The sequence below is a fragment of the Jaculus jaculus genome, chromosome 12 (assembly GCF_020740685.1).
Source record: "Jaculus jaculus isolate mJacJac1 chromosome 12, mJacJac1.mat.Y.cur, whole genome shotgun sequence".
NCBI classification, from domain to species: Eukaryota; Metazoa; Chordata; class Mammalia; order Rodentia; family Dipodidae; genus Jaculus; species Jaculus jaculus.
Window position 1 is genome coordinate 35,688,848 of NC_059113.1, and position 27,977 is coordinate 35,716,824.

Here is a 27,977-nt window from a genome sequence, read left to right on the forward strand (position 1 = left end):
AGCATTTCACATGCAATGATACACTGCATGTTCTAGTAACTCCTCATGTGGGAAGAGATAAATGCAGGCTGGGCTCTTTATTAGCCTTGAAGGTGCTGATATTCAAAAGACTTAAATTTCACAGAGTTCCATGTTACTCTATCATAATTAATGATACTTTCTGAAACATAACGCCATTAGTAAAGAAATAATTGTAAACACATTTGTAATTTCCAGATGTTTCTTGAAGCAATTTTGAGTTGACCCTCCTTGACTTTACCTTTTGAGTGCTAAAACAGCAATATACCACCCACCCCTCTTTCAGTGTAAAGAAGGAGAGTTTCTCTATGGCATGGAGGCAGAAGGTAGCCTTCAAGTGTGAAGAATTCTGATTTTTATAGAAAGATCTTTCCTTTTTTTGTAAATGATAGTAAAAAAAAAAATGTTTCCTGTTTCAAAACATAGATAAAATGAGGAAGAGTGATCCCAAGGCAAAGCCAAGCCACCTACAGGTGTTGTATGGTACATACAATGTTTGGGAAAAAAGATGGGTTAAATATTAAATCATGAAATTTCACAGGAAGACTAAGTACCTAGTTTGTATTGAAAACCTAGAGGCTCTAGTAACCCTGGGACTTTATTTTCCAAGGCCTATCCAACAGCTGCCATCAGCCAGGGCTTCTCATAAGACAATCCACTTCGGCCACCACAAGTCCATACGGGACTATGCCTAGAGAGCTGAGGGCATGCCTATGAGAGTACAAAGTATCACTCTGGGAAACCCAGGCAAGGGCAAAGTCATCTCCAAAACTCTTTTCTGAAGGTCACCAATAACCACTGATCATTTCCGTTTCCCTTCCCCTTCTTTTCCTCCCTTCCTCCCTCCCTCTCTCCCTTCTTTCTTTCCTTCCTTCCTTCCTTCCTTCCTTCCTTCTTTCTTTCTTGTTACTTGACAGAGAGACAGAGAGAGGGAGAATGGGTGCATCAGGGCCTACAGCCACTGCAAATAAACTCTGATGCCTGCAGCACCTTCTGCATCTGGCTAACGTGGGTCCTGGGGAATCAAACCTGAGTCCTTAGGTTTCACAGGCAAGCACCTGAACTGCTAAGCCATCTCTCCAGCCCAATAAGCACTTCTTTACTTTTCTATAGATGTAACTGTAGCCCCCTGGAACTAAGTAATGAACATGGCAGGTCCAGAGACAGCTCTGAAGCCAGGAATTCTCTCCTGTCTTCAGGAAGCTACACACAGGAAAGACAGTGAGAAATGAATACCAAAGATCTCCTAGTTCTTCCTTCAGGGAGTCAGACTTTCTCTCCCTCAGTGTGGCCTACAGGCCTTCCAACCTGCCATAGGGGGAAATGTTATGTTTATCTCCACAGCTCCCACCAAACTTGAAGGAAACAGCCTGGATTCTTCATTCACTATTCTGATCCTACTGCGGCCTATAGATCTAAATCTTAGGGAAGGCTCTGACTACAAAGGGGATGACATTCCAATGGGAAAAGCAGACCAGGAAAACAATAGAAATGTCACAGGAGAGTGACAGGAATGGAAAGGATGTGAGGGTACCTATATCTCTGGGGAAGAGACATCTGAGCAGAGTTAAATGAAGCCATGGGGATGGCTGTGAGAAGACAAGGGAACAGTTAAGGCCAGGGACCTCAAGGAGAAGTCTAGCTGGGCTGAGGTTGGTGAGGCCCAAGGAAGAAGTTTAGCAGCACTGAGAAGACCTCCCAGAGCTGCAGACATGAGAAATCCAGTTTTCATTGGACTCGACCCATTTGTGCCTTCCTGGTAGAACCTAGATTCAGTTTGTCCAATACCTTTATATGTTCATCACAGAAAACACCAAAAATTCAATTTCACTCCTTGTTCAAGAGTTACAGCATTTTTCTGTCTTTTGTTCTTACTCTAGACTGCTCCTGTGCCTCCGTTTTCACTCACTTGTAGTCAACTCATCCACGGAGTTGTTCTTGAAGCCCTGGTCATCACTCACTCCCTGAAAAGTCTCTGAGATCCAACAGGGGACATTATCTCCACCTGGACATACCAAAACATAGCAGATCCACCGAAAAAAAAAAAAAAAAATTCAAAACCAAGTTATTTCTTCACCAAGACTTGTTCCTTTTTTTCAATTCCCTGCTTAATTGAATACCACTTTTCCACCTATTTAATGGTGTCAGAAATAAATGCACATTATGCTAGTTTTTCTCTTTTCATGAGGACATGGAATTAGTGACCAACTCTTTTCAACTCAACGTCTAATAATCCTCCTCTAGATTACTATGATCTTCAAACCGTTGTTACAGAAAATGCATCTCCTCTCCTTTCTTCATTCAGTATTTTTATTAAAAAATAGTAGTAATAATTAACAGTAACTAGATGCTTCCAAATACTAGACTCTTGTCTGAGTGGCACAGAAGAGTACAGACTCTTAGACTTAGGAGCTGGTGTCCTGGGCATGCAACTGCCAGCACAGGAATGGGTACATGGGAGGAAAGCACAGACTACTTAATTTTTAGTCAGGGCTTTGCTACATAGGCCATGATGGCCTTGAACTCTGTACATACCTGAAGGTGGCCTTAGTTTCACCAACCACCTACCCAGTCTCCCAAGGCTGAAATTACAAGCATGTGCCAGCACCCTTACCCTCATGCATGTGAAGCAAGCGCTGTCCCTCTGGGCCACGTTCCAGCCTTCATGTTTGCCTGTATGTGTCGAGGTGTCACACAGTGAACTGAATACTCCATACTCCAGAGAGTGGTAAGATTTAAAAATAGAAATTCCACCTCAGTAAGTGAGGTGGATTTTAGAAAAGGTTAAGTGAGCCCTTAGGAAAACAAGCAGGAGATATGCTTGTGGTGACAATGTCTGTGTGTGGAGCACACTCTGCTCTGAGCTGCTCCGGGGGAGGGATTGTAACAATTGAGTTTCTGTGGAGGCTCTGATTTTAGGTAGATAAGGAATTTCAGGAATTCAATTGCCTTCCATTCAAAATAATAACTGAAAAATATTTTAATTTATTTGAGAAAGAGAGAAAGAGTGGGTGCATTAGGGTCTCCAGCTACTGCAAATGAACTCCAGATGCATGTGCCACCTTGTGCATCTGACTTTATGTGGGCACTGGGGACTCTAACCCAGGCTGGCAGGCTTTGCAAGCATGTGCCTTTAACCACTGAGCCATCTCTCCCACCCTCTAGGTCCTTCTTTACTCACCATGTTCCCTCTGCCTCAGAGTTTTCCTCTCACATATGCCTACCTGGTAAAATGAATCATTAACCTCTGGATCTTCTGAGAACCTTTCCTGATCTGCCAAGCAAAAATGCCCACTCCCTACACCTTCCTTTTTAACACCTAAAACATCGTCTGAAATCTACCACAGCACCAATATGTTCTAAATACTTGTCATCCTCTTTCAGACTACAATATGTTTCTGGGGAGGGACCAACCTGTAGCAGAAGTAATAATTACATATATAAGGATCCTGCTGTGTGGCACTGTTTTCTAAGAAAAATGAATGCCATGTTATCAGATGGAACTGTAATGACCACTCACTCACAAGAGATCCTTAAGATTGCGCCTGCTGATGTCACCCCACAGAAGCAGTGGGGAGGGTCCAACAATCTCAGGTGCTTCCATCAGTGCTAGCTGTACACCTCGATGCACGAGGCCTTGTGGGCTCAGTGCAGGACAGAGTACGGAGAGGGTAGAAGATAAACGGGCTGAAAGTGCCATCTATGTAGCTACAGGAGGTCATTGTGCAGGGTGAGATGAGTCCTTTCAACGCGATGACTACTCTGGGGCCTCCTATAAGTAGCTATAGGTAACACTCCTATAAGTAAGTCCTTTCTCATGCTCTGATGTGAAAACCTATACACTTACTGGTTTGCCAGGTGAATTTTGGTGGAATTGTCCTTTAGCCTACTGTGGGTGCCCTGCCTGGGGCTGTAAGCCACTGTTAGCTTCTCTCCAGAAGAAAGATCCTTTCGGACAACAAAGCTCAGGGCACGGCTGCCAAGAGCACAGGCACTTTCAAGTATTTCAGCCCTCTGCTTTCTCGTCCCGGTCCACAGGCGGGTGCACGTAAGCGCCCTCGGCGCCCATCCCCACCACTTCAACTTGTGCTACTAAGAGGGGAGAGCAGGTGCTGACATGTTTCCTGCTTCCTTAGCACTTACACAGGAGGTTATTTCTATTGTAACTGCACTTCATTTTTAAGCCAGTTTCTTAGATGGCTAAATACCTACCTGCTGGAAACGTACATGTTATTTTCCCTCATGTGGGCAAACACGCCAAAGTTGGAATTAGGGGACAACGATCCAGCCTATGTTCTAATTTAACTTCATTGTTATTTAAATAAGCCCTTCAGCCATCTCACCAGTCAGTTAACCAGGAGAAAGTGAAAATCATGGAATCCAGGCTCAGCAATTTCTGTCCTTTACGAATTTACAAACCACTGAACACTTTTATAACAACAATTTGATCTTAAGATTTTTAAAATTTTTTTTATTATTTATTTATTTGAGAGTGAGAGTGAGGGGGGGGGCACACCAGGGCTTCTAGCCATTCAGACGAACTCCAGACTTGTGCACCCCCCTGTGCATCTGGCTAACGTGGGTCCTGGGGAATCAAACCTCGAACCAGGGTCCTTAGGCTTCAAAAGAGAGCGCTTAACCACTAAGCCATCTCTCCAGCCCTGATCTTAAGATTTTAATATGTATGTGTGCATTGTGCATGTATGCATGCATGTACATGCAAAGGCCAGAGAACCTCAGATGTCATCTTCAAGAACACTGCACACCTATTTTTTTTTTTTTTTTTTTTAAGTAGGTTCTCTCCTTGACCCGGACCTCACCAATTAAACTATACTGGCTATCTGGTAAACCCCAAGGATCTTGTCTCTGCATCCCCAGCAGTGGGATTACAAATGTTTGCCAGTACACCCACATTTTTATATGTGCTCTAGAGATCAACCTGAGATCCTTACACTTGAAAGGCAAGCAGTGCAAGCACCTTACTGACTAAGCGATCTCCCCAGCCCCCACATGTCTAGTTTGTCAGGTCTCCAGTTGTTCTTAATCCCTATTATCCTGAATTAGCAGAAATAGTATTAGGTGAAGGGTCCTTGTCCAGGGTACCTGCAGCTGTTTGAGGAAACAACACACAGCACTTCTTAACCCTTAATGAGGTCACCTAAGGACAACACACTCACTGGATGCTGGTAGATAGATGATCAATCACACAGCTTTGCTAAAAGCACAACCAGAACAATTACAACTTCACTCAGGTAACAGGAATCTTAGGACAATAGACTTGTATTTCAACAGGAGTTTCTTTTCTGACAAGCTGGCAGATATGTATCTTCCAGTACCAAGGAAATGTCAATCAGAATAAAAGCAAAAATGTCCTGTTTCATAGTCTTTTAAGTTTACACAGTATATTTTAAGGTATAAGGTACTCTAGTTGTAAGCATATGTAAATCTTATTAACTACCAAACTTTTCTTTTGTTCCATCCTATCTACATTCCATCATTCAAATCGTTTAGAATTTCTTTGTTCCCCTGTGATCATTGCTTCCGGGAGAAATCTGGCATAGGATCTAAAGGAAATGCCATTGTGAAATTTTCCTTAAGATTAATCACATAGGTAAGTCATTTCCCCTTCTTGCCAAACAATATTTTCTAACACGGCTTAGAAAATCAGTAAGCAAAACTGGGTGGTCATGAAAACATGAATGTTAAGATTTAGTTAATCACACCCAAATTCTAAAGGTCTAATAGCTTGCCTAAAGCAGTATGGACCTACATTACCAGTTAGGAATACTTCCGAGCACTCACTCTCAGGTTAAAGTGAATGAGACAGGCCCAGGGACAAGCACATCTTCTTCACTGGCCATCCTTCCACCTCCATTCCAGTCCCATTTCTGCCATGGCTACCAGAGTCATCACAAGACTCCAATTTTAAAGTACAGGTATACAGCAAGGCACCAGGAATTTTCCAGTATTAACCTTTAAAGCTGTGGGTGTCTCTAAAGCTAAGAGTGAAAAGGAGATAGAGAGACGAGTTTCCCAGGCATGGGCCACACAGCTCGCTTTTCTATCAGGGGCATCAGTCATCAGTCAAGCAAGAGTCACCCTAACCAAGAAAACAGGGAGGGTCTGTGGTTCAGAGCAGAGAATCACTGACTAATGGGACTCAGAACCCACTGACAGGAAAGGCATAACACAACTGAAGATGGGGGGAGGGGAGAAAAGCAATCAAGAAAAGAAAGATAATTTAGAAAGAACCTTAGGTTAACCTCTGCTAGGTGGGGGTGATAGGAGATAAGCAGAAAAGAAGCAAACCACCCAAATCAGATTTAAATGCTGCACACCAGACACAAACCAAGAATCCTAACTCCAAAATGCATATGGGTACCATTTGTGCTCTGTCTCAACTAAATATTTGCTTTTTTTTCTATCAATTTTTTGAACAGTATTTTCAGAACCAAATAATGGTTGTTAGGCCTCAGCTACCACATCATCCAATATGAAAAATCAACATGTACATCTGCCCAGAGCTGAAATAAATAAGTACTTATTTTCACACATATATTATACTTTGCAAGCACAGTTAAGTATCTTTAATACAAAAACTAAAAATGCTCGAAAATATGAAGCTTTTTGAGTGTTAACATGATATTCCACAAGGAAAATTCCACACCTGACACCGTGCGACAAGCTCTAAGCAAAATAAAAAAAAAATATTCCAAAGTGTATAAATTACTTCCAGATTAGTATAACATGCACATGAAACATAAATGAATTTCATGTTTGATTTGGGTCTACTCTCTAAGATAGCTTAACATTCAAAGTTTGAGAAGATCTAAAATCTAAAACACTTCTGGTCCCAAGTATTTCATATACAGGACACTCAACCTGTAAAACCCATGTCTCTTGTTACAATGTAAAAAATACGTACATTTTTGCTTTCTATTCTTTATCAATATCCTAACTGGAAGACACCAGATTCAGAAAATATGGAGGATTTGGGCAAAAACCAGAGCAAGCTTTTCCATTATAAAAACTTTTAACATTTAGTTTTAAATTAACTTTAAACATTTAGTCTGGCTAGGGCATTAAGTGCTCTCATAGTCTCAACCCATTGGAGATAGATAGAGAACCATACCGGCTAGATAACTCCTCTCTAACATGCAGTAACAACCCACTAGAGGTACATATGTGACCATACCTGCTAGTTAACTCCTCTCTAGCGCACAGCATCATTGCACTGGAGATAAACACACGACCACATCTACTAGGTAACTCCTCTCTACCACTCAGCATCATTGCACTAGGGATAAACACATGACCACATCTAGTAGCTATCTCCTCTCCACCACACATTATTGCACTAGAGATAGACACAGGACCATACCTGCTAGGCAACTTCTCTCCAGCATACAGTATCAGTGCACTGGAGACAGACACACAACCATATCTACTAGGTAACTCTTCTCCAGCACAGGGTAACAAGGATCTCACAGCTCCTTCATGGCAGGGAATCTCACTGATAGGAACATCCTGATTCTGAGATAGTAACCTGATAAAGAAAGACATTTCAACTAAGAAGACAAAGCAATTAACTGATCCCCACAGCTTCTGGTACTCATTTGGCCATTTTCAAATGTGTAATCAATTTTATTTTGTTCTGGGAAGCTACCTCACAGAATCATCATAAAAAGCAAATAAAATAATGAATGGTACATATGGCATGAAAATTATTTTAAAAAATGATCTATAAATATTATGCTCAAATAATCACTTCTATATTTTCTGGAAGAACTTCACCTGGGATTATTTTGATTATGAATGCCAATGCTATTCTCGCTCCACTTAGATAGATCATTCAGGACAAGAGAATCGAATGTAATTTGGGGACTATTTTGGGTTACAGAAATTCAGGAAAAAAGACTTTGCATATAAAATACATTTTCTTTTTGACATTCAGCAATTCCCATTATTCTCCTGGTATATAAAAACCATATTTACTTGGAAGGCTCTTTCTCAAATGATATTCATGGATTCTCTCTGCAAATCTACTAGTGCAGTAGCTAATCAGAATCACCTGAATCAGCCACAAGTCAGGAGTTACAGAGGCCACTGGATGAATGCAAGTTCAAAGTCAACACTCAAGAAGAAAAATGTATTTCTCATATTGATTTTTCATACACATACAATGTTCCATAAATCACATCACTGGCATTCATTAACAAAAGTCTTACTCTCCTATGATACAACTCTAGATTTAATAACCACTTTTGTTCAACATGGAAGATGAAAGTCAATCCCTAGTGCTTTAGGCAAACTGCATAGTCAAAACAAAAGAAATGACAGAAAGAGGGAAAATGGAGGAAGAGGCATTAGATATTAATCTCATATTCACTGAGAAAACAAAAGTCTTCCCCTGGTTCTCCTTTCAGAGTTAAAAAGACTGTGAATTTTCTTTTTGCCCTAACCACAGTATAATTCAGAGCTCTTTACCCAAAGCCCTTTCTCTCTTATTTCAACTATGAAAGTCTCTTAAGTATTGTCAATATGAAACAAAGCAACAATAAAAAAAATACACGTTTCTTCTTGACTCTTTTATTCACACCACTTGATCTCATTCATTTCCTTTCATGAGAATTCAATATTCATGCATATACTAGATGCCAAAGATAACACACCCTTATCAGATTTGCCTTTCTGATTATAAACTACCACACAGAACTGAGACTCTACTTAACGTTTTATGCTTTTCTTTTATGTTTTTTTTTTTAAATAAAGTCTCTGAAAACATTGCTGGTTCTTCTAAGATGTAAGTCTAAGTTATGAATTCATTCATCATTGATTTGATCTTTTAAAAGAGCCATGTTTTAGAATTGCATAAATCTACACTCAACCAAGGTTTAATGTATTTACAATGCTTAGAACATTATTTGACACAGAGTAAATGCTAAGTATTGTCTGTGATTATTATATTTCTTTGCCTGCCCATCTTCCTCCATACTCCTTGACATTGCCCTGCTCCTGTGCTGTTTGGACAGGTGATGGATGAATGACACACATAAGCCATAAATACTGGCTTCAAGGAAGTAAAGAGTCTCCTAAGGAAGAGATACAATTGAGTAACTTATTGCAATACCACAGGTGCCTATTAGCCAGTTAGAAAGTGATGCACTGGAAATATCACATGGATAAAGAAAAACTACCCAGTTTCTCCAATGAGCAGAACTACAACCAATGGGATGAAGTTATGAACAGGTTTAAGAGCTGTCATTATGTAGACTATCTACCAGCTGTCATAAGAATCAGTGACATACAGAAATCCAAAGAAAATTCACCAAGAATGTAAGAACAGGGTCTACACTTGATCTTAGCCAAAAGTGATTCAACAAGAATATTGTAAATGACAGAGATTCAACACAAAAAGATCAAAATTCTAGAACAATTGGTCCATAACAGATGCAGAATAGTCATCAAAGGTGTGTCTGTATGTGTGTGTACATGTCTGTGTATAAAGCACCGTAATTAAACATGTAGTGGAACACAAATGTAGCTATGAAGATGAGGGTGACGTAAGCTGCCTGTGTGAAGTAGGCTATGGTCAGGAAAGTGCTACAATGGGGCACACTAGTGAAGAGAAAAGGCATAATGCAATCCAAGACCTCTTCACTTGGTTACTTCTAATACAACTTACTTATAGTGAAGGACTGAAAGCATAAGTTGGTCATGAATCCTAAGACCACATAATTTCTTATTAAAACTGGGTTATTTGAAAGTAAAAGGGGCATTCTTAGAAATTCACCAAGAGCACAGGTGGAAAGCAAGACAAATGACCACTCCACCCTGCGCCCAGTGATCTGTGGGCAGTTACACAAGAAGAATATAAGTATATTTATATGGTTGCCATATGGAAAAAAATGAAAAGAAAACTGCAGAAAACATTCACACTTTGTATGACAAAAAATTAATCCAATTTCCACACAAAAGAACATTTAGACAAAGGCAAATATCCCAAAAGAAAAACAGTCAAACAATTGATAAAAGATAGCCCAAATGTGCTAAGAAGCACTAAAAATTTAGTTTTACCCTGTGAATTCAAAGGATACTGGGAATATTTTCTGTAAACTCAGCTGAGAGCTCCTAATTTACAATGTGGGTAATGAGCAATCTCAGCCACGGCCAAATAGAGTAAGTACATTTTAAACAAATGAATGAGGGACTGAAAGATGTGTACCTGCACTTAAAATGGAATCTGTAGGGTTAAGGAAATACCTCAGTCAGTAAAGTGCTTGCTTTACAAGCATGGCAATGCAAGTGGCTATGATCCCAGCACTGGGGTGGAAGAAGCAGGTAGCTTCCAGGATGCTCTGGCTAGCTAGTCAAGCTAACTGATGAGCTCCATGCCCATGAGATAACTGTCTCAAAGGAGGTGGATGGCATTCCTAAAGATGACACCTAAGATTGTCTTCTAGCCTCCAGATGCACACATGTGAGCACAGGCCTATGCATTTGTACATGTGCACCCTCCTCCACACAAACACACATACATATAAACACTATACACATGCATAAAATATTCATTTTTTATCTTTTACTTCAAAAATAACACATCTTTGGACACAACAAAGCAGTTTTAGGAATCCAACAAAAGAAACAATTGGGGAATTAAGGAAGCATAAATGATTTAGCTACAATAATTTCAGCTCAGCATTGTGTATAAAAGTAAAAATATGAATAAAATCAGAAATCTCTGAAATGCCAAATCAGAGAAAACTAAGCAAATCAAGGTATATTCATGTGCATCTCTTAAAGTATTAAATGCCAACATGGAAGTATGCTCCCAATACATCAACAGAAAGGTTTCATTCAAACAAATGTATGTATTCTACATATAATTTCTGTGAGAAATGTATGAATGCATAAATACAAGGATTTCTGTATGGGAAGGTCAATATAAATTACAATGCTAACAGTGCATCTATTTATGTATGCATTAATATAAAGGTTTCCTTTATTTAAGACTTTATTTATTTATTAGAGACAGAGAGAAGAAGAGAGGGAGAGTGAGACTGGGTGCATCAGGGCCTCTAGCCACTGCAAATGAACTCCAGACACATGGGCCACCATGTGCGTCTGGTTTATGTGGGACTTGGAGAATCAAACCAGGGTCCTTAGGCTTCGCAGGCATAAGCCTTAACCACTAAGCCATCGCTCCAGCCCTAACATAAAGGTTTCTGTTTGAGTGGAAAAGTCAACATAAATTACAATGTTAGCAGCACATCTGTTTGGGTGGCAGAGATTTGTCGTCCTGTAACTGTAACCCACATAAAATTTCTTGGCATAGAAGAAAAGTAAAAACAAAATTGTTATTTTTGCTTTTATATTTTCTCAATGATTTTCAATGAAACATTTGCATAAAAAATTCTTTAACCAGCCGGGCGTGGTGGCGCACGCCTTTAATCCCAGCACTTGGGAGGCAGAGGTAGGAGGATCGCCGAGAGTTCGAGGCCACCCTGAGACTACATAGTGAATTCCAGGTCAGCCTGAGCCAGAGTGAGACCCTAACTCGAAAAACCAAAAAAAAAAAAAAAAAAAAAATTCTTTAACCATTGTCCTTAAAAGTAAATCAACAGTAAATCATAATGTTTTACACATAAGGATGGAAATAATGCCGGGTATGGGGGCACACACCTTTAACCCCAGCACTCAGAGGCAGAGGGAGGAGGATCGTCATGAGTTCCAGGCTACCCAGAGACACTACATAGTGAATTCCAGGTCAGCCTGGACTAGAGTGAAACACTACCTCGAAACTCTCCCCTCCTCCCAAAAAGGAAATAATGCCACCTACTTCAGAGGCTGTGAGGTTTTTAAAAATAATAATGTGTAAATATACTCTAATTCTACAATACTTGATGAATATGAGAAATTCCGTATCTTGCTAGGATACATTCCAAAATTAAACCGGTTTCATATGTGCTCTGACTGGTAGCCTTCCTATCAGCAAATTTACTTCTAGTAATCTGTCTTTCAAATACAATTAGAAACAGTAGTATAATACACACATGTAAAAAGGAGCATTAGAAGTCAGCTTGTGAGAATTGGGGCATAAATAACCATAAAATAGAGTATCATCTTTATTAAAATTTATCATGTAGAAATGTTCTTACTGCTATCTACATTTATTGGCATAATCCCTCTTTAAAAATGCTGAATAGTAGAGGCTCTTACTAGATGCTTAAAGATCGAGAGTGGGGCTGGGGAGATGGTTTAGCAGTTAAAGGTACTCGCCTACAGTCTGGTTGCCCAGGTTCAATTCCCCAGTTCTCACATAAAGCCAGATGCACAAAGAGGTTCATGCATCTGGAGTTTATTTATAGCAGCAAGAGGTGCTGTTGTACCCACATTCATATTCTCTGCTTGCAAATTAAAAAAAAATGAAGGGCTGGAGAGATGGCTTGGTGGTTAAGTACTTGCCTGTGAAGCCTAAGGACCCTGGTTCGAGGCTTGATTCCCCAGGACCTACGTTAGCCAGATGCACAAGGGGGCACACGCATCTGGAGTTCGTTTGCAGTGGCTGGAGGCCCTGGTGTGCCCATTCTCTCTCTCTCTCTCCCCCCCTCTTTCTGTCTCTGTCACTCTCAACTAAATAAATAAAAATGAACAAAAAATTTTAGAAAAAAAAAATGAAGAGTGCAGATGTCACGATAAAGGTACAATTCACCAAGGAGGCACCACCAGAGTTATAACGGAACTAATAATAAAACCAAACTGCCTTAACAACATCCTGAGTAGTCAGTGATTTAAAACTTATGAATCGCTTATTTATAGAATTTCCTAATTAATATTTTCAGATGGTGGTAAAATATGATTAACTGAAACAAAGGAAGCAAAACCTTGAAGAAGAGAGGACTACTGTGCATATAAAATATCATTATTACATTGTCTATTAGGTCAAACACTGAAAATAATTCTCGTAATTTTTATCTTTCTCAAATTCTTAGCTCATTGTACTTGTACTTATTTTGCTCTTCTGTTTGACACTTCATGAAATTCCATCACTCAAAACACATAACATTTTTCTTTCAGCTACTAAATTAAACACACTTCACAGCAGCTTCCATCCTTTGAAGGCACACCCACTCTAAAGCCACAGCGTGTGCCTAGTGAAGCAAGCATATTATGGCATGCACATGACTTACTCTAGTGTCTCAATGTCAGTGGCTTCTGGTACTTATCTCCTTATGCACTAGCAACTGCTTGATACATCACAAGCTGAATCTCATTTTCTTTCCAAATGTAAAAATTGCTTTCAAAGCTTTATTTTTTTCTAAAGTTTCAGAGATCACAGAAATTGGATACAAAAAAGATACAGTACTAAATGAATAACAGCTCAAATAAAGTGCATATTTTTATTTGAATCTTCTTATAACATAGACATGATTTTTTTTTTAACCTACAGAACTAATGAAGCTGAAGGACTTTTCTACAGACAAACCACATATATGTATTGTTAAATGTGAGCAGCACAGTGCCTACAGAAAGTAAATGCGACTCAACACTGAGGTGGCCTGTGGGGTGGGGGGTGACACAGAGGGCAGAATGTGGCCAAGGGTGCAAGGGGAGAATGGGATAGCTGTGCAAATGTGGTGCACAGCAGGGCTGGAAACCAACCAGAGAAGCACTCATCACAGAGGCAGACACTACAATTTCTTGGTACCAGAAAGAATTCTGTCATGAATTCTGTGGCTTTCTTCAGCATTTCAAAAAATTTACAGAACTCAACTAGCCCCTAAAGCAAATAAGCTTCTATAGACTCGGGGAACCCAGCGGCCATCTAAATGCATGGTCCTTTTCAAGTTTCTAAAGTCTTGGCCCAGGCTCAATTCCTGTCAGTTTCTGCCTAAACATACATCATCATCCTACTCTGTCCCTCCAGACACTTTTGTGCTATAACTGAGAAGGTTTTTTTCATTAAAAAATTCTTAAGCTAACTTCTGAAGGCGGTGGCTGGGGAATAGAGAGGAGTGCTGGGGAGAGAGCAGCTCCCGCTCAAGGCAACTTGGATTTCCCGACCGTCGGAGGGTTTCTGTTCTTTCTTCTCCTGACTGGCCACATATTGATTTTGAAAACATTTCCAAGCCAGGCTTGGTGGTGCACACCTTTAATCCCAGCACTCAGGTGGCCAAAATAGGAGGATCATCATGAGTTCAAGGCCACCCTGAGACTACATACTGAATTCCAGGTCAGCCTGGGCTATAGAGTGAGACCCTACCTTGAAAAAAAAAAATTCCATTGAATGAAGATAATTTCAATAGGACATGATAATTAGCATCTCAGACTACAGCTTCTTAACTTATGAGAGGGAAGCTAGAATTAAAAGTGTCCCTGGCTTATCCCCCTGACTTACCTCTATCTACTACATACAAGTAGTAATGCCAAATAAACCCTCTTTACCAGAAGTATTAAGAGTGGCAAGCCTATCCAAACCTCATTATGGGATTTTGTTTTTGTTCTTTTTTGACAGTCTCAATGGCCAGAGCTGGCCATGAATTCAGTCTTTTCCTTTGTAGTGCTGGGGATGCTGTAATAATGTTATGATATTAAACATAACAACGATAAGAAACACTATCTGAAACATACATCTTCCTATATACAGCAGATAATATATTCTAGGAACATAACAATTTTAACCAATATCAAATTAAATCCCCATATTTTAGAATACCTTTTAATATATCTACTCAGTCAAACTGTTTTCCTGTTGGTAACTTGAATTCCTGTTTAAAACTTTGCCAAGTCCTCCTGGGTGTTCTGGTGATGAAAATAATTTTCCTTAAGTTTAGCCAAAACTTTTTCACTACAGAAGCTTATGAAAAACCACAATGTTAGGATATACCACAGTGACCAGACTGGGGGAGGGGGAGACTATTTCAGAGAATTATTTGGTTTTTTAAAGTAACAGAGAGAAATAAAAATTTATTTAAACTAATACACTAATTTTATGATAACAATCTGATTCCATAGACAAAATTAACAGTAATACCGAATGACTGATTTTTTAAAAGCTCAATATGCTTCTTTGAGACTATTCAGTTTTGTACAGGGGTGATTTAAAATACAAATTAAAACTGGGCACTGTACCACATGCCTGTAATCCCAGCATTTGAGAGGTAGAGGCAGGAGGTTTGAGGTCAACCTGGGCTACTATACTGGGTTCCAAGACAGTTTGAGCTACACAGTGAGACCATGGTAAAAATAAATAAATAAAAAGAAATAATAAATAAAATGCAAAGCTATAAAACCAAGAGTAAAGAGTCAATAGTGTACCCCAATGAGAACATCAGGAGGAATGCTTCTAAGATAAAGGAATCACAAAAAGCAGAAAGCTGTGACAGTTTTATACTACTTTTTAGCCTAAGGAATCCTAGTCATGTCTAACATGTACCCTAATGCTCTCACCTGAACCTATCTGAAAATCATTACCTCACAAAACAAAACAAACCTCGGCTAAGTGTCCCACAGGCCTCCAGCAGCCATGACGTGTGAGTTACCTCACCCTCTCTGTGCCTCCAGATGCTTTTTGATGAAGTATAGTGCTTTTCCGTCATGGAACAGGACATGGAGAGGCTTTGAAAACATGGCAGTGCCACCACCCTGGAAAGTGTGACAACAGCAAGAGCAGCTGAAAGATGGGAAACTGACCTGGTTGATGGAGTTGGCAGCACAGGAAGCGAGGCCTGTTCCCAGAGAAGTGAGCAGGAAACAGGGCCAGTCGAAAGGAGCTGGTGCCAGGGCAAAGCCCGCCGAGGTGGTGCTCACAACGAGAGCTGCAACAAGAAATGGAGCAAGATCATGTTACCAACAAGGCAGCCAGCTATAGAAATCACAAGGACAAAGAGACCACCTCCCACCAAACCGGATGACAATCATAATACAATCTGCATGCTAATATTCTTTCATTTGAAAAAAATTCACATCTTCCCGACTTAAAAAATTACCTGTGTAAATTATAGAAAGATGTTTTCTTTTAAATCTATCATACTCAAAGGAAGAAATATAAAATGGATCTTCCAGATTCACTTGATACGCTCAACATTATTTATTGACTATCACATTTATGACCAGAACTGTGCTAGTATGGCATTATAAAGTTATAAGCATTTTTTTTTCACTCCTGCTCTTGAGTAACCTGACAGAGAGATGACAGCCATACATCAATAACTGACATCTGATGGCAAACAGAAAAGGTCATAGTTCTGTGATAAACTCCACACCCGCCTAGTGGAGGGGTTGCCTATAAACATATGATGATGAGGAGAGGAAGATGTATATTAAAGGAAGACAGGGGATTCAAAACAAACACACATAATCCAAGCCTTTACCTGGGCCACTGCTTTGTGGGAGCCCTGCTGCTTCTTTCCTGGGGTTTACAGAAGCTGACAGGGCCATCTCCATAGGGAACTGACATGGGGCAGTAAGATGAAGATGGCTCCCTATTGGTGAGCTGAATCTGGAAAAGCTTCAAGATGGCATTGGGATTTGGACCTTCAGGGGAGGAGGAAGAAAAAGGAGGAGGCAGCCGTCTGACACGTAGGGATAATTCTCTCCTTTCTCATCCTCTATATTCTGCTACTACTGTGTGTTATAATGTGCTCCAAACCATCACCTCTACCACGTTCTAGTGAGTGGTTCTCATCAGATGTGGTTTTTCTCTAGGGGAACACTGGTAACCATTTTGATTGTCATAACTAGGAGCAGAGGGTATTTTCTGTCTTCTGGTGGGTAGAACCTCACATCCTAGTGCATAGACAAGCTTGACACTAATGCCCATAAACTTCCAGGTGCCCAATGTCCCTAGTGCAGAGACGGTAAAATACTCATCTAGTCCTGGCCATTCTTTAAGAGCCTTCTCCTTGCCTGTTCGAAAGTCTTTTGGTAGTGCCCCAGTCGTAAAATACAAACTCTTTCACTGCCAACGAGCGCACCCTACCCCTCACTCACCACTCTGGTCACACGGGCTTCTCTCTGGCTGTTGTCTGAGCCTTCCAGGCTCTTTGCCTCAGGGCCCTTGTACTTGGGTTTGCCATGTCTCTTTCTAGGGCCAACTCCTCAGACTTCCTATCTCATATAAGATATCTTTTCTTAAGGAGAACTCATCTCATTTAAAGTAGGCTCGCCGGACTGGAGAGATGGCTTAGCGGTTAAGCACTTGCCTGTGAAGCCTAAGGACCTCGGTTCAAGGTTTGATTCCCCGGGACCCACATGAGCCCGACGCACAAGGTAGCGCATGCATCTGGAGTTCGTTTGCAGTGGCTGGAGGCCTTGGCGTGCCCATTCTCTCTTTCTCTTTCTCTCTGCCTCTTTTTCCCTTTCACTCTCAAATAAATAAATAAAAATACACAAAATATTAAAGTAGGATTGCCCAGATACGCACTGCCACATACAATCCTTTCAATCTTCTCTGTGGCACTTACTACACTGGCTCCTCACAGAAACATGGGAGGTCCATGCTGGCAAGGGCCTGGCAGGTACAGACCCTTGCTATGTGTTCAATATTACTGAATTGATGACTTTTCTGTTGCTGCTACTTAAGGAAGCAGGGGATTATTTTGGCTCACAGCTCCAGGGCACTGTTGTACATTATGGTGGGGAAGACATGGCAGCAAAAGTTTAAAGCACTGGTCACGTGCATTTGCAGTCAAGAAGACAGAAATGAATGCTGGTGCTCAGCTCTGATTTCTTCATTTCATTTAGTACAGGACTTCTGCCCATAGAACGGTTCTGCCCACCATTAAAGTAGGACTTCCCACCTTAGTGAAATTCCCTCGTAAACATGCCCAGAGGTTTGTTTCCATGGTAATTACAAATCTTATCATGTTATTAAACCAGATACTTCACCCCATGTCAGGGTGACACCCAAACTTTGATCTTTTAAGCCACAACCTTCCACCCATTTTCCAAAATAGGCTCACGGCCATTTCATAACACAAAATGCAGTTAGACCATCTTCTAAACCCTGCATGGTGTTTAGGAGTCCCCGCACTGTCCAAATTTCTCTTCTGAGACTCAAGGTAATCCCTTAAATTTGAACTAATAAAATCAAAATCAAGTTCCAATGTACAACAGCACAGAGCAAATACTCCTATCCAAAAAGAGAGAGTGCAGTAATAGCGAGGAATGATTGAACCAAAGAGAGCCTGAAATCCAGCAGAGTAAACACCAAATCCTGCAGCTCCATGTGTAAAACCTGAGGCACATGCTGGAATCCCCTGGGCTCTAAAGGGCTTGGGTAGTAAGCTCATCCCAATAGCTCTGCTGCCCAGAACACACAGAGCCTCTCCCTTGGGCCAGGTCCACTACCTGTCTGTAGTTTTCCTCAACAGATAGTCCACAGACCTGGCAACTTTGACAACCTAGGCTTTGCACTGCAACTCAGGCTTCACCTTCATGGTGTCACACAACGTCCTCTTGGGGCCTCCTTGCAGGAAACCAGACCTTGCCACACACTGAACATAGAACTCTCTGGTATTATGATACCAGACTCCATGACCACCTCAAACCTGCATTTTTAATGCCTGCAAAACCCACAAGTACAATCCTGCCACGTTGTACTAGTGAAGCCTGACCCTCTCCCCAGACCAACGTTGTACCAACCTCTGTGCATGCTGTAGGAAGCTCTCAGAGTGGCAGTCAGTTCAGGCACCCTCCTTTCAAATTAATTTAGACATTTGCAAGATAGAGTGGTCGTCCTACAGGGCACCTTTCCTACTATCCCAGTGCAGCACAGGAAGTTTCTCTTTAATGGTACTCATCTGCAACTTTAAACTCTCTCTTTTCCCAACAAAGGACATAGTTTTGTATGTTTCTGCTCTGTTCATTGCTCTCACTGTGGACCTGGAGTCGTGTCCTGAGCAGGGATCACCGACAGCCAGAATCCTATCATATCTTTTCAAAAAAAAAAAAAAAAAAAAAGAATAGCCCATTGCTTTTTAAATACAGCATTATTCAAGTCTTATGCAGGCAGGGTCTTTGCCAGAATACAACTCCAATGTCCTCTAGCCCAGTCCCCAATAGAGTCCTTGTTCCTCTCTGAAACCTTGAGCCAGGCCTCCACTCTCTTAGCATTCTGGTCTTCCAAATCCAACCAGAATGGCTTATTAAGCTCTGCTTAAAGCATTCTAGGGTTTTTCTAGCCCAATGTTTCAAACATTTCCACATGCCTCCTGCAATCGAGTTGCAATAGCTTAAGAACCACATCTTCAGGTTCATCACTTCTTAGCACCAATTTTCTGTGTTAATTACTTCTCTAGTTGCTATAAGATTAGCCCTCAAGATTATCAGTGTCAGCAGAGTAGTATTTATCAGAAGCAAAGCAGAACAGGCAACAGCTACCAGACTGCAAGCTATCGGGTGAGAATCTAACTCAGAACAGTGATCTGTGACTGGATGTTCAGCCTGAGAGTAACCTCGACATTACATACAGGGACAGAGGATTCTGCAGAGAAACATGTACCAACACCATTCACTTATTATGAATGAGCGTAGTAATGGGGGACTTAAGAATTATAGGGTATTTTGTTATACTCTTGTGTTTACACGTGTGACTATGAGCATGTGTGTCTATTGTGCCACAATGCATATGTGGAGGTCACAGAACCACATTTGGCTCTGTCCCCACTGGTCCAACTCATTCTGAGGTGGAATTTCTCTTTGACAACACTCTGATGCTGTTCTTTGCTGCAGAAACTCATCTCGCCTCCCTCCCATCTCACAGTCAGTGTGTTGAGATTACAGAAGCCCAACACACTTTTCACTTTGGATGTGGGGTAGAGGTTTGAAACTCAGGCTTAATCTCCCCAGCCCTAGGGGATGTCTGATTAGAGAATTGTCAGGACTCAGTGACTGTGAGGTAGGAAGATAAAACATCATAAAAAAGATAGAGGTGAAGAAAGACAGAAATCAGGCAAGTACACAAGAGGTGCAGTGTCCCGCTGGTCTGAGGAAGGTGTTCTGCTTCTCTGGAAGCACAGGCCATCCAGGTGGAGATACATGGCAAGTACATGAAACTAAAGCCCAGGAGACACTAGAGACAAGAGGCACATAGCACATACTCGGAAGTTGCTTGCCTACAAACCCAACTGACCCTGAGAGGTAGATGACATCAGCCAGCAGCATGTGTAGTACAAAAGAAGTGTGCAAAAAAAAATAGAATTACCCAAAATTCACAGAGACACATGAAGGGGGACAGCATGGATATCTAATAGTCATGCAAGATGCCAAAGGGTGTGAACTGGGAGGTGCCGTGGCTGACACCAGCAGGTACGTGCTAGAGGTGAAGAGCTCCTCCTCATGACCTAAGATGGCTGGAAGATCCTTCAGTCTAGTCTTATCAGCAACTCACAGAAGTCCTTTATAATCTAGTCATTTGGACAAGTTCTTTCTTAATATTGGGTCATATATATGCTTTTTGATATGCCATATTTCTTTGATTATGTTCCACAGCACTTTGCAAGGTGAAGTATGTGCTGAGATTAACCCCCATTTTAGCCAGCTTTCTCTGTCTATACCAAACCGTTGAGAAAAGCAGCTTAAAAAGAAACTTAGGGTTATAGGTTTCCATGTGTGACAGGTCTACTCACTGCTTTTGGGCCTGTGACAAGGCAATGTATCAGGACAGAAGCATGGAGTGGAGCAAACCTGCTTACCTCATTGCCAAGGGACAAAAGATAAAAAGAAACAGAAGGGATCATGGTCGTACACACCCCTTCAAGGGCACAACCACAATGACCCAAAGACTTCGCACTGGGCTCAGCTCTTAAATGTCTCGTCTTCCCCAACAGTGCCACTCTGCGGAACAATCCTGTAACAAATGGCTTTGGGAAATACTTAAAATCCAAACTGTAGCATCCTTTAAACTATAATTCTCTAAAGAGCATGTGTCTTGGTCATGTGACTAGCACCTGAGTATCACAGAGCGTAGGTGGCTTGCAGACAAGAGACAGGCACAGATTTAAGCAGAAAAGGGAACAAGGTTCAGAGGTGAGATTAAAGGTTTGGATGAAATTCTAAAATGACCGAATACCAGGAGCTAAAGGCAAAAGGAGGCTTATCAGAAATCACCCAGGCACATCCTAAGAAAAAGCAGAATGATAAGGCAGTTGAGTACTTAATACCACTCCTACTGGGTACAGACTACCTGGCCCACATAGGGCACTGTTAAGTCATAACTCAAGCACACATAGTACCAACAAGCAGTTAGCAAGCACCACAATAGGACAGCAATCAAAGAACATTTATTTCAAAGGAAACATTCTGGAAGAAGTTTTTAGCTCAGATTCTGTAATGACATATGGCCCCAAAGAAAACAGCATGTTTTCTTTGGTTACAGGGTTACAGGGGCATGTTACTCATGGGATGGGCCAGTAGAGTAAAAACAGCCCCTCAGGTACAGTACACCTAGCTTTGCCTGGGTACATTTAAAGACCATCAAGAACAGAAACATTTTAGAGCAAACAGGTATCCTTTAGGATATTCAAACAGCATTTGTCACACAACAAATGCATACCCTCATTGAAGGCCACTGCTACATAGGTCTGACTGTCTTGCTTTGCACACATAACTACCTCTCCAGATGGGTTAGATGGTTCCTCACATATTGCGGCACACGGTCAGTGACAAGTGAGGATGTGAAGGGTGATCCTTAACAACAGCAACTTCTCAGCAGCATATGAAGACTACTACCAAACAGAAGAAGTGTTGATACTATCAATGAGAGGCTTTGATGAAAGACAGACTACAAGGTTTTTCCTCTTCCACTATGTAAACTGCTTTGAGCCACAGAGTAAATGAGTCAAAATGATTACTGACTCTACTTTAAGGTCCTAAACCCTGACCAAAAATAGATTCCTCATAACTGTAGTAGCAAAAGAAAATCCACTAGCATGTTCTCAAGTATAATCAGTAAAATTAAAAAACAGCAAAATAAAGAACAAGTTTAGGTATCTAATAAACATTACAGACTGATATTTTATACTTTTCATGGTGACACAAGTCTATAATACCGGCACTTGGGAGGCTGAAACAGGAAGACCAAGAGCTGAGGGCCATCACAGTGGTTAAGAAAGTGCCATAGGCACCACACTGCCAAATGAAACCATTCTAAAAGAAGAACTGCCTCATTTAAAGTTGAAAAGGATATGCAGTTTTGGGAACAGAAAACAGCTAAACAGCAAAGGAGGCATCTTGTTTTTGTTTTTTAGTAATTCATCCAAGACTTGCCTGGATGATAAACAATGCAGAAAACACAATAGGGGGTCAACCTAATACCCTGAGAAGAGACTGTAAGTGCTTTGCAAAAAGCTGACAGAGGAAACGGACAAATTTTCGTGAGAAGTAACAATCAATCATTCAGTTTATAGAATAGAAATACTCCCTAACTGTAAAAGACATAAATTGAAAATTGTAACACACATAAAATTGATAGTAACTACTACTATTATTATCAGGCTAGAAACGTGAATTTCCTCAGACAGTTATAAAAAGGATCAAAGGCTAACACAGAATGTATTTACTTACTTCATCAGAGCAATTCATTAAAAAGAGAAAGGCAGAGAGACTGATAAATTGTACAAGTAAAATTGACCAAAGCAATATTCCCATACAACACTGCCACAACTGTAATTAAACTTTTCATTGATTTCCTGGGATTCATTACATGAAACCATTTTGCAACACCAGAATCTCATTAAAACTGAATGTAATATATTCTTTTATTAATAACTCTTGAAATTATATTTTATTTGGTAATCTCATATTCTGTCCCTTTGCAAATAAACATAAAATCAATGCTGCCAGCGAAGCATAGCCCATCCAATAAAGGCCTGGAGGCAGAGCACTGCAGGCCCAGGGTGACTGAAGAAACCCAAGGAATATTCTCACCCCATGGAGCTTGACCCATCCCAGCTCCCGGGTGGGTGGTCAGCCACAGAACTTCATGCTTCCCCTTACAGGGATTCAGGAACAGCCTTCACTTAGCAGGCTTGACCAAATACTGGCTCTGGAGTAAACACTGACTAACCTGTCTAGCCAGGCCTCCGGTTTCAGCCCATCACTAATGAGGCTCGTTGCAGTCTCCAGGGAGAGCTTCCCACAGGTGTTCCCTCTAACAATCAACCTGACTGGCCTGAAGACCAGCAAGCACCCTGTTCAAAGAGGCCTAAGAGAGCCACATGCCAAAAACTCCATCCAGGAGCCCTCCTGGAGCTAAGAAGAGCAGCAGCCAGAAGGACAACTGTGCTCTCGGGTCTAAGGCTTGAAAACACGGCTTCTGCCAGCAGTCAGCTTGGAAGGGAACCCTGAGCTCCAGACGAAGATGACAGTGTCAGCTAACAAACACCTGCCATCAACTCAGTAAGACCCTGAACAGAGTATCAAGCATACCATGCCTTAACTTCCAACTTGGAACAATAGGAAAATAACAACCATTTGCTTTAAGCTGCTAAGTTTGTGCTAAATTGTTTTTAAGCATCAAAAAACTAGCATATACTGTAATGTGGGTGGTGGAAATATCAGGTTTCAGAATAGGACAAACTGTTCGCCCCAAGATTTTATTTAATACCAGGCAAGAGAATGGGAGGGTCCACACACAGTGCAGAGAACAAGTCTTCTGAATACAGATTAAGGGAAGAAAGGGACTAAGGCGTTTTGGACAGGGGTAGGGGCTCACTGCACTGTGAGGGAGGGGCCTGGCAAGGAACCTTTGGGAAGTGAGGTGAGGAGGTAGCATTCCCTCCTACGTCCTGGGGCCAAGAGGCACAGTCAATTTCCCTAACCATTGGGATTCCAACATCTCAGACAAAGTCAGTTTGTGGGAACCACATGTCACAACTGTGAAGAGGGGAAACGAGAAGAACTGGCCTAAATCTAATTAGTGGTGCTTACGAAAGACTAGGACATCAGCTGCACAGCAGAGGAAAGCGGACTTGGGGAGACACTGAGAGGCCAAGCAGCATGCTAGGGAAGAAACGAGAAGCGCTTGTGTAGGACGGTGACAGGGTAAACCCAGTTCAGAGTTTCAGTGCTAAATAAATATGAGCAGTTATAGAAGCTGACCTAAATATCATCCACAAACTCAAAGAATAAAAAAAAGTTAAAAGGCAAAAAAGAATTAAGGTTGACTAGCCTCACCTCTGGCCTAGGAAATCCTTCGACCACACTTCAGAGACTGCTATGCTCTAACAAAAGGCTACTTCTGGCTGGGCATGGTGGCGCATGCCTTTAACCCCAGCACTCAGGAGGTAGAGGTAGGAGGATCATCACGAGTTCAAGGCCACCCTGAGGCTACACCTTTCTCTTGCCTATCGTGTCGTCAAAATTGGTTTTCTGAAAACATCTCCCTGTGGGTGCCCCTTCTGTCTTCTGGTGCAATGCTAGCTTAACTTTCACTTTCTTGGCAAAAGAATTCAATTATACACATGGAACTATCCCCCAGTCTGTGCTCTGCTCAGCAAAGTATCCCTGGTAACCAACCACACTTGGCTTCCAGACTCCTGTCCATGCTGAAGGATGCTTTCTAGAGTCACAATAGGTTTTCACTGTATCAAAAGCACTTAGCTCAATGCTGGTGAATAACAAGGGATTAATTAAGTGGTGCTCTGGGTAATTCTTAAAATGTGGTTCCTAGAATTCTAGATGAAATACTGCTCAGGCCACTGTGGGCTTTACATAGTGTGGTGGTTTGATTCAGGTGTCCTCCATAAACTTAGGTGTTCTGAATGCTAGGCTCCCAGCTGATGGAGACTTGGGAATTAACGCTTCCTATATTGTTGGGGGTAGGCTTATGGGTGTTATAGCCAGTTTCCCCTTGCCAGTGTCTGGCACACTCTCCTGTTGCTATGGTCCACCTTATGTTGGTCAGGGGGTGATGTTCACCCTCTGCTCATGTCATCGTTTTCCCTGCCATCATGGAGCGTCCCTTGAGCCTGTAAGCCAAAATAAACCTCTTTTATTTTTCCACAAGCTGCTCTTGGTTGGGTAATTTCTATCAGCAATGCAAACATGACTGCAACACATATCAAACCATTATCTAAAATATAAAATCAAAACAAAACAAAAACACTCCACATGGTAATGTATCATTTGTTACCCTCTGGGAAATATGAGTCTGGAGTGGCCAGATAGCAATGCTTTAAGATATAAGAAATATTTTAAAAGGGAGAGGTAAGGAAGGATGAAGGGAAAAAGAAGGAGAAAGAGAGGGAGAGAGGGAGAGAAAGAGAAAATAAGAAATAAAAACAAGGGCTGAGGAAATGGCTTAGCGGTTAAGGTGCACGCCTGCGAAGTCTAAAGACCCAGGTTCAATTCCCCAGGACCCACATAAGCCAGATGCACAAGGTGGCATGTGCATCTGGAGTTCATGTGCAGTGGCTGGGGACCCTGGTGTACCCATTCTCTCTTTCTCTCTATTTGCCTCTTTCCACCCCCCATCAAATGAGTAAATAATATTAAAAAATAAAATAAAAACAAAAACAAAAAACTTAGCACCAAAAAAACATTCATTAATGCCAAAGTGTTTCCCCATTTATTTAAATTTCAAAAACACTGCAGTTCTTTAATAGGGCATGGACACCTCAGACAATTGGCAAGAAAATACAAAAACTTTTACTTATATTTGTTGTTTAATTATCTCTTACTTTAGTTTGTTGGAGTTTCGCTAGGGGCAGAAGCCAGGGTCTCACGCAGGCTATGTAAGCACTATACAGCCAAGCTATACATACTACTCATTGGCCTTTTCTTTTAAGCTCAGTAGTTTGCATGTCTTACAGTAAATATATCAGTGTCAAGAAGACATGATTTTCTTTACAAATGGCCACAAATTTAGGTGTTTTCTATGATATCTGTTCAAAATAGTAGAAATATTATAAGTATATACATGTACATGTATAATTTTTAATCAATAGAGGTAATTCAACTTTGGAGAAACTTGCTCTAAAGCAAACAACAAACAAGCAACAACAGTACTGTTCGATGTTACATATGAAGAATTATGCAAATTCACAGTAGAGAAATCAATCCAGGTCTAACCAGGGATCACACAGTATCATATTTACTCTCTGACTTATGGAAGATTCTTCAATAAGTGCTCCAAATACTCATTTTACTAGATAAAAACTCACTAAATGAAGGACCCCCATATACCTGCCTAGCAGATTACAAATCCAATCACAAGCAGGCTCTAAGATCCTGTCCCTGCCTAGGACTCATGACAGTGCTGCACAAGGAACAGGCTTTGGTTTAAAATATTTTTGTTGTTTTATTTTTATTTATTTATTTGAAAGTGACAGAGAAAGAGGCAAAGAGAGAGAGAGAGACAGAGAATGGGTGAGCCAGGGCCTCCAGCCGCTGCAAACAAACTCCAGACGTGTGCGCCCCCTTGCGGCACAGGCTTTGGGGGAATGTGACAGTGTCATAGAGGAGAAGGCCCCTGATTGGGAATGGGTAAAAAAAGATCCAGTACTCACGTTGTTAGCTGTGCAAAAGAGGGGGCTTCATTTGCCACTGCACTGAAGTTTTACAGGACTGGTAGTGCCAATCTGGCTGGTGTCCCTAGTACCAACCTCACAGATAGTTTCCAGAGAAGCAATTAACCACTCAGAAGGCTTTGCCTCTTCCATTGTGCAAGAGACTTTCTGAGAAAAGCTACTTCAAAATTTTTTTTAAATTTTTTATTTATTTATTTGAGAGTGACAGACACAGAGAGAAAGACAGATAGAGGGAGAGAGAGAGAATGGGCGCGCCAGGGCTTCCAGCCTCTGCAAACGAACTCCAGACGCGTGCGCCCCCTTGTGCATCTGGCTAATGTGGGACCTGGGGAACCGAGCTTCAAACTGGGGTCCTTAGGCTTCACAGGCAAGCGCTTTAACCGCTAAGCCATCTCTCCAGCCCTACTTCAAGATTTTTAAAGGGCTTACTACTCCGAGAATTCCTGGTCTGTGAACACAGCAGATGCACTTTATTTCCTCCTCAGCTCATCAATTAACTAACCATAAGGATGACATTGAAAATCTGCACAGCTATATCCCACTATCCTATTGTCTGCCTCTTTCTCTCTCTCTCTCTCTCTCTTTTTTTTTTTTTTTTTTTTTGGTTTTATGAGGTGGGGTCTCACTCTAGCCCAGGCTGACCTAGAATTCACTATGGAGTCTCAGGGTGGCCTCGAACTCACGGTGATCCTCCTACCTCTGCTTCCCGAGTGCTGGGATTAAAGGCGTGTGCCACATGCCCAGCTTGTCTGTGTCTCGTAATGGTACCCTATTTTTTAGCTTTCACTCCCAAAAGAATGAGGTGAAAGACAGCTCTGATAAATCAATCTGGATAATGAACTATTCTGACAATATTTGGTAGAAAGATAAATACCATTGGCTAAATGATTGTTGAGATTTTCTATACATTTCAAATACCCTTGTGATCTATTATCTCATTCTAGATAGCTGATACTATGCAATACTACAAGGCAATTCCCAAAGATTTAAGGTGTATTCTCTTTTTTAAAAAAATATTTTTTGTTCATCTTTATTTATTTATTTGAGAGTGACAGAGAGAGAGAGAGAGAGAGAGGCAGACAGAGAGACAGAGAGAGAATGAGCACACCAAGGCTTCCAGCCACTGCAAATGAACTCCAGATGTGTGCGCCCCCTTGTGCATCTGGCTAATGTGGGTCCTGGGGAATTAAGCCTCAAACCGAGATCATAAGGCTTCACAGGCAAGCACTTAACCACTAAGCCATCTCTCCAGCCCATAAGAGGTATTCTCTTTAAGGCTCTTAAGTATGGAATAGGTAGTTAATGAACTTGTGTGGTTTTGCTTATGTGTGTGTCTAAGCAATGTTTTTTGTTGTTTGTTGTTGTTGTTGGGTTTTTTTGGTTTTGTTTTGAGAGAGAATGAGGTAGATAGAGAGAGAATGTGTGCGC

At 41.2% G+C, this 27,977-nt stretch overlaps 1 protein-coding gene across 1 annotated transcript in view; it reads right to left on the bottom strand.

Annotated features, from left to right (window-relative positions):
* The window catches only part of LOC101602722 (protoheme IX farnesyltransferase, mitochondrial), a 135,967-nt gene that overhangs the window by 87,633 nt on the left and 20,357 nt on the right, over nucleotides 1–27,977 (bottom strand). The window contains exon 4 of the mRNA XM_004663111.2: nucleotides 15,712–15,836. Coding sequence (XP_004663168.1) covers nucleotides 15,712–15,836 — 125 coding nt within the window. The remainder of the gene's footprint in view (nucleotides 1–15,711; nucleotides 15,837–27,977) is intronic.